The 8224-nt window shown below is 32.6% G+C and overlaps 1 protein-coding gene across 1 annotated transcript; it reads left to right on the top strand.

Annotated features, from left to right (window-relative positions):
• Nucleotides 1-1873: 1873 nt before the first annotated feature.
• On the top strand, nucleotides 1874-7100 carry LOC101510941 (protein LSD1-like). The gene is made up of 7 exons (XM_004504108.4): nucleotides 1874-2254; nucleotides 2506-2619; nucleotides 2851-2961; nucleotides 5067-5164; nucleotides 6296-6376; nucleotides 6493-6564; nucleotides 6684-7100. Exons 2-7 carry the CDS (start codon nucleotides 2508-2510, stop codon nucleotides 6723-6725), a joined length of 516 nt encoding a protein of 171 aa, XP_004504165.1. The 5' UTR covers nucleotides 1874-2254; nucleotides 2506-2507; the 3' UTR covers nucleotides 6726-7100.
• The last annotated feature ends 1124 nt before the right edge of the window (nucleotides 7101-8224 follow it).

Raw genomic sequence — 8224 nt, 5'->3', positions numbered from 1 at the left:
TTATGACTAAATACTTCTTTAAGCTCCATGCTATTTGAGATTTCATGAAGTTGAACACATAGCCTGAGGTGTTTCTTATATCATTCCTATCTCCACACCAATCTGACTATGAATATCCCACCAAGTCTCTATCTTCTTGCTTTAATTATGTTGCGAATAAGATTCCATGTTCCGATGTGCCTTGAATATATCTCATTATTCTCTTAACTGCCATATAGTGAGATTGTTCGGGAGTATCCATGAATTTGCTGATAACTCCACACTATAGAAAATATCAGGCCTTGTGTTGCATAAGTATCTTAAGAAGCCAACAACCTGCTTGAACATGGTCGAATCAACCAACTTTTTTTCAATTTATGTTCCTAGTTTTGCATTGACTTTAATAGGTGTGATAATAGGGTTGTAGCCAACCATATTAAACCTTCTCAAGATCTCTCCAACATAAAGATATTAGGGTAGTGTACGATCTCCATATTTAACCCCACTTCTTTCATCCATTCTGAATTCCTGTGCTTCTAAAGTGGCCTACAATTCTTCAAGACTCAATGTGGAAATGTCTTTAGATTATTCTATGGCACATGCAATGTAGTAAAACCTGAGATACAAATATCCCAATATTTTTTCACATATATAGTTTATGCTCAGTAAGCTTCTCCCCACAACATGCCGTTTGATTGGTGATGCTCTTCAATCTGCAACAATTCGAATTGTTTTTGTAAAGTATGCAATTTCACTTTCTTAACCTTGGTTCCTCCAGAATAACACTTCTTAAGAATGTCCCAAGCTTCTTTTGCACTTTTTGCAACAAATTTTTTTGTCAAAGTTGGTTGTGTCAAGGCATTGATGAAGAATAAAGGTGGCCTTGCAATATTTCTTCCTATTTTATTTAAAAATCGACCTCTACTCCTCTGTTGGATCGACTCCCAACTCCTCAAAATTATTTTCTATGATTTCTAACACTTCTTGAAAGCCAAACAGTGCTCGAATGTGCATTCTCCATCAATCCCAATTTTTTTCATCAAAATGTGGCATATGGGATGAAAAATTTCTTTTGTTTGCACTTGAACTCATCCTCACTTCACTTGTGTTTTAATCCTCACATTTCACATGTGTTTATCACTCTAATTGTAGATAAAAAATCTTGCTCTGGATACCAATTTTAGTATTTTAAAATGTTGCTTGTAATGGAAGTAAACTAGAAATGATGAATTAATGTGAATGAATGGACTCACTTTTTTTTTACAATGACTATGCTATTTGTACATGATTTTGATCACATTTACTCTAACAAACTAACTAGCTAATCAAGTGGTTAATGAGTTAGTGATTACATACAATCCATATTTATCTTGAATTACAACACTTTCTAATAAATGAAACTCATTTATCATTAAAATAAATTCAATAAAATATTTTTTGAGTTGGTCTAGATGAGAAAGAATTCAAACTCCATAAGTGGTTAGAGGTTCCACTTTTAACTTTTGATATATGAAAAAGAAAAACAAATTGCAAGAAGATCAATCATCTTATGTATCCAATGATTTTTGAAAGAGATTAGTAGTTGATAAACAGTGTATACAAATTTATATAAAAATAATTAATATCTACATATAAAACTATTTATAATTTTGTACAGTAAAAAAATTATTTGTAATACTATTTATATTCAATTAGTCTAGTATGAAATTAAATAATACTATTATTCTTTTGACGCAAAATTAAATTAAATAATAGCATAAATTAATCTGTGTTGTGATGCAGCAATTAAACTCATTAAATAATATTATAAAATAACCGATAATTTTTTTAATAATAATTTAGAAAATGACAAGTAAAAACAAAGAATAATTTAGAAAATGTAAAAAAAAAAGTGGAGTAATTATGACCGAAGAAATTTGCAATAGAGTGTGAAGGATGACGAAGTAGAGGAAGATGAGAGGAAAATAACGGTAGCAGAAGTCGCAGGGAAGAAAGAAAGGATTGGGTTCACTTACCTTTTTCCTTTTCCTCTTCTTCTTCTTCTTCTTCATCTTCTTCATCATCATCTTCCTTTCTTCTATCAATCACAATCCATTATTCAATTCACAATTCAACCTACATCTTCAGATTTCTTCTCCTTTCTCTCCATCCACCGTTTCTCCCCCCTAAAATAATAAACAAAAAAAGATTCTTATTAATTTTATTATTATTATTTTTTCTTGTTTGACTCCGTTGTCTGAATCGTTTCTTCTAGAATAGGGTTCAGGAGCCACAGGTATTGTTAGATCCTTTTTCTTTTTTCTTTCTTCCTCTTTTTTTATTTATTTGTTTTATACGTTTTGGAATTAAACATTTTGAATTCAGAACAGGTCATCAATTTTTTGTTTTTATTTCGATTTTGATGCAGATTTTATGCTATTGTTTCTTGTTAGACATTCTCTTTGTTTTCAATCACAAGATTGGATTATTGACTAAAATTGTGTGTGGCACTTGGTTGATTTTATGGTGTGTTGTTTAAATTTGCAGCTATGCAGAGCCAAATTGTGTGTAATGGTTGTAGGAGCATGCTGCTTTACCCTAGAGGGCCAACCAATGTTTGTTGTGCATTGTGCAACACAATTACCCCTGTTCCTCCACCTGGTAAGATCCATCGCTGTATTTGTTTTTGAAATTTTTAAAATGATTGGAGTATTTTACCTTATATGTTTGTGCATCGTCTTTTGCTGATTAGTATTTCGCAAATTGTTCAATTTGGAACAAATTTGGGGGTTTAAGATAGAAATATATTATGCTCCCTATTGGATTAGATAGTTACACGTTGTCACACTCTAAGTTGATGTTTAGGACGTTTACCATACTATGTTCCTGCAGGGATGGATATGTCACAACTTTATTGTGGAGGCTGTAGGACATTGCTAATGTACACACGTGGAGCTACGAGTGTCAGATGTTCCTGCTGTCAAACTCTAAACCTTGCTCCAGGTAATGTTTATTTGTGTCTTGCTACTCGCTAGACAGGTGAAGCTTAATGGTTTAGTATTAAGTTAGGCGTATTAATTTTGCCTATTAATATAAATCTTCTGTTTTGTAATTGTGATGTTTTGTTGCATTGCTTGATCGTTGAATATGGTTAATAATGAATGACGTTCCCAAATCCTCGTGTAGGAATTGCCAGGGGATACATTAAGATCATCCTTTCTTGTTATATATCATTAAATGTATGTTTTGAACTGTATCTGGATAAGAAGTGGTGAAAGGGGGTTAGTGAAAGGTTTGGTTGTTGGACCCGAGGGCATGGTGGTGGTTTCTCACCTGCAGTTTATACTTTATAGATGCTGCTGCTCTTTTGTATGCATGGATTTGAATTACTTTTAAATGTGTTTGTTTTTTACTTTGCTCCTTATTTTTGAGGTAATCATTTATGGTGTTTATGTTAAGCCTTGCTAAACGCGGTTTGGCTATTACCGATGTCCAGGCTGATTTTGTGAGTGGTTTATTTATGTTGGTCACTGACTAAAAAGAGTTAGGTTATTTAGGTGTTCTTTCTTGCAATGGCCCCTTTTCTATCTTAGTGCTCCATTGTACCAATCTTTCATTTTGAGATGCTATTGCTAAATAAGATTACTAACGACTTGACAATCACTGAACTGAATAATTCTCTTCGGGGAGACTTGTGTCCTGATTTTGTCTTCCCTGTCTAGTATCCCTCTTTAATTTCTTGTTTGTTCAAATGTCCTTTAGTGCAGAAGATAGATTTAAAACATTATGTCGGATTCTTTTTGCATGTGGGGTTATATGGTATGTTGGTTACTTGGGTGATTTATTTAGGCTAAAAAGGATGGGTACTTGGTCTTAGTAAGTTGGCTTCTAAGAACCTTAGACTAATAACGGTGAAGTAGTTATGGTGTCTATTTCCTTACCCTTTTCTGCAAAGCTTTAAACGAAGCTAATAACAATAAGATTTTATGCAATGCAACCCAATATATCTATGGTATTGGGATCAAAGCCTTGCAAATCCACTGGCTCCAACGAACGAAATGAGGTTGGGTTTTCGCCAAATGCTTTTAAAAAAGGGGGCAGCTAGGCTCCTGTGGTGGTGAATGTATGTTGGAGAGTAGACATCATGAAAGGAGCACAAATGAAGTAGAAAGAGAGAAAATGATGAGAATATTTCATGGTTTTGTAGCTTTCAAACAAGAAGAGTAGCAAACGTTTTTGTAAATTTGGAGACAAATTTTCTTACTTTGTAATATTTTACTAGAAAAAATAAAGACAACCTAGTGCTATAAAACTCCGTCTATCTGAAATTCCAGGGAAGAGTCAGACCGATTTGTTATATTTCTTTGAAATGATATACTTTTTGTGAATTTTGTTTTCAAGCAAATTACACAGAAAGTATTTATTAGATTTCCTCTCACCCCACAGGAACTGATTCTATTTGAAATAAAGAGAGCCTCCATCAACTCTTCCTTAATGTTGAATATACCGAATCAGGGAATGTGTTGATTCCTTACTTTTGTCCTTACGGTATCTCTTTTTCTTACAGTCTGGAGAAGAATCATCTTAAATCATGCAAATATAAAAACACAATTGTGCTATAATAATTGAAAAGTAACTATTATGCCATTTATAACTAATTACTTGTTAATCTGGGATTGGAGTTTATTTCTTTTTTGAAACTTGAAAATTATATTGTCATAATCATTTTTGGGTTGTGGTCCTTCAATTCTGTTCTTGATAATTTGAATTGCACTACACATATTGTTGCTTGCATTTAGTCCAAGGTCAGTGTTTCATTTGTCTATTTAATCTCGGTGACAGTTTGTCTGGTGAGTGCTATTCATTTTATTACTCTTTAAAACTCTACTGTTAGAGCCTTGCACGCAAAAAAATTTATTTGCTCACGCTACAAGATATTGGGTGCTTATGCAGTTAAGTTTTAATTGGTTCTGTTTTCTTCATGTCATTCCAATAAAGAATTTCGTTTTATATTGTAATAACCTATGCTTATTGTTCAATTAATTGTTGTTTACTGACTTTTCATTGACGGGCTTTGTGTTTGCACTAAACACCATCTAATCAAGCAGCTCATGTCCCTTGCGGGAACTGCCGGACAACACTCATGTATCCTTCTGGAGCTCCCTCAGTCAAATGTGCTGTGTGTCACTATATTACTAATATCAATGTAAGTTGATAATGATAGAACTTTGTTAATCTCGGAATCGACATTTTATTCTCAATAATGCTTCAAAAGTTTTAATATAAAAAATTAAGTAAATTTTTTATTCCATGATCGGGGCTCCATAGTGACATACTTCCTCCGTTCATATTTATAAGCAAAAGAGAGTCAACAAAAGTTGATGTATTTGATCCAAATTTTAGACTAAATACATCAACTTTTATTAACCCACTTTTGCTTATAAATAGGAACGGAGGGAGTATCATCTTGCTTCTAGTGTTTGGATATCAAGAAATACTTTGAATTCAAATATTATTTATGTTGGTCTGTTTTAAGGTGCGGGTTAAAAGGTGTTACACAAAATTTACTGTACCAACTCAACTCCTGTAGTTATGACAATCATAGAAACAAGATACCAACCATACCATTTACTTATACTCAGACTACTTAAGGTCTATTTGGTGTTTGATGGGAGAAGAAGAGAAAGCAAGAGGAAAGGAAAGTGATGGGAAGAGAAATAAAAGTTTGACTTTCTTTTCATTGGTTTTTCAAAAAAAGTGAGAGAAGGGATTACATGAAATTCCCCACTTTTGTTGAACTCAAATTGAATTTTGAGGGTTACATTTTCTTTAACAAATCATAATTAAGGGAGAGATAGAAACCTCACTTCCTTTTCCTGGACAAGATTCTTATATCTCTCAATACAGACTTATAATATGTGTTTCCGTATAGGAAAAGCTTTCATTCACATATTATTTTGGAGTTATATTTAAGTCTTCCGGTATTGGTCTTATTTTTATTGATTTACCATCCGCGTCCTCATCGTGCTACTTATTCTTCATAAGCACAGTCATTCAAATCATGCCTGTTATCAGAGATTGGGATGCAACTTAAAAGAATATATTGGAGCCTAAAGACTTAAAACCCCACTTATATGTCCTAGAGTAACTCTGGAATCTCAGTCAACACTGGCCACATCTTAAAGGGTTAAGATATAGGAAACATGTAAATTATGAGATTGTCATTATCGTTTTGGCTTCTCAACTTTTGTTTATTGTATATATGATGTGTATTTTTTTATGTTCAATTTTTTCTTACTGTTTCCTTGCTTTTGCTCCCCTTTCCTGTCTTTTGTAGATGCCCAATGGAAGGCTTCCAATTCCTGTTCGTAGACCTTATGGGACAACCAACTCGGGAACATTACCTTCTACTTCAACAGTACGTTTTTGTTTCTAATTTTGTTTTCGGTGATTATTCATAGAAAGGACGGGGTGGCTGTTTTCTGTTCTCAAAATCTAACGAATATGCATCTGATTCTATTTTACTGCCTACAGTCAATGCCCCAATCTCAGAGTCAAACAGTGGTGGTAGAAAATCCAATGTCTGTTGATTCAAGTGGGAAATTGGTAATTATCATTACTTTTATTGATAGTTTGGATATGTCTTTTTCTACTGCATTTGACTGATTCTCTTGTTGCTTTTGAGCATAGCAAGGTTTATTTAACTGGAATTTTGCATGTCACAGGTGAGCAATGTTGTTGTTGGTGTTACAACAGAAAAGAAATAATGCAGTCATGCATAGAAGATACAGTATATGACGCATATTTGCAGTTGCTGTCACACGAAGCTACTGTATGTGTATTTGTATATGATATTGCAGCCTCCGATGGTTTCATTCGAATGAATCCTTTCTTTTTCCAATATACAAGGGTTGGCCGGATATCACTATGTATGTATATGAAGAGAACAAGTTGTGAAAAGGGATGTGTGATTGTTTCATTCTTGTTGCATCGCGACTTAACAAGTCGCAGACTAGCAAATGTTATTTCTTTCAAAACTTGTTAAGCTTGTGATTTTTTTGTTGATGATCTGTTAGGACCATGTTTGGATATTTGATTCATTGCATTGCGTGATATAATAACAGATCTTGTTGAATACTTGAGACTGAATGTTGTTGAACAGGCATTGCACTATCAAATGACAGATTTTACCTGTCATTTGAAAATGGTGATAATTTTCATGACCAGGATGCTTTGAAATTTTGGATAATACTAGTCATTTTATCTCATTTGACTGCATAATTAGATATGTCTCCCACTATGAATAAGCCTACCGTAGCAATTCCAAAATTGATATTATCTCTGAAACTTTTTAAACATTACTAAAAAGAATCAACGTTTCTCAATCTCTCAAATACTAAACCCTAGATTATTGACAAAAACAGAGCATCGTTTGTTGCGGTTTTTTGCGACTGTTGCTCCACCTCCATCCACCTTAAGCCTTCACCCTAAGCTGAAGCTCCAAATCCCGTTGGCGTACACTTCAGAGATGCGCGTTACCAACTGTAGACTCCAACACTAACAAATAGGCTGAACGAAAATTGGTAACAATAATTAGATTTCTGTACATTCAAAATTGTATAAATTGTTCTCTATTTTTTTTTTAAAAAAAATGGTGAATTTTTTAATTCCTTGAATATTCGAGGGCACACCAAAAGATTATTAGGAAAAGCAGATAGATATGTTCAACTGGGTTTTGAACTAATTTTTAAGAAGTTTTGATAAAAACATAAACATTCAATTAATTTTTTAAGAAATGATTAAATGAGTGAAATTTCATGAAAATTTATTATGTTATATTATTGTTATGATTGATAACAAAATTTATAATATAATTTTAAAAATTTATAGTTTCGAATAATTGAAATGAAATTAGAACTAAAAACAGTTCAATATTGTAACTCTTATAAATATAAATAAATAATTTGATAAACAAAATATTATAGAAATTAAAAGATTCCCTTACCTTTGAATGAGGTAAAATAAAATTGAGTGCAATGATTGTATACCCACAATGTAAAACAACTTTATACTATTGTCGAATGTGTATCAATCATTTTATCGTGTATGTATATATTGTAATTGCTTTTAAAAAAAAATCATTTACTTAATTTACAATTTTGCTATCCAACCCTTCTTTTTGCTACCCAAACCTCTCAAATTTTTTCAAAAAATAAAATACCTAAAATGCCCTTATTTATTTATATAATTATTCAAACCATAATTT

This window comes from Cicer arietinum, chromosome 6, assembly GCF_000331145.2.
Source record: "Cicer arietinum cultivar CDC Frontier isolate Library 1 chromosome 6, Cicar.CDCFrontier_v2.0, whole genome shotgun sequence".
Classification (NCBI taxonomy): domain Eukaryota; kingdom Viridiplantae; phylum Streptophyta; class Magnoliopsida; order Fabales; family Fabaceae; genus Cicer; species Cicer arietinum.
Note: the sequence above shows the minus strand (reverse complement) of the source record. Positions and strands in the feature narration are given on the sequence as shown.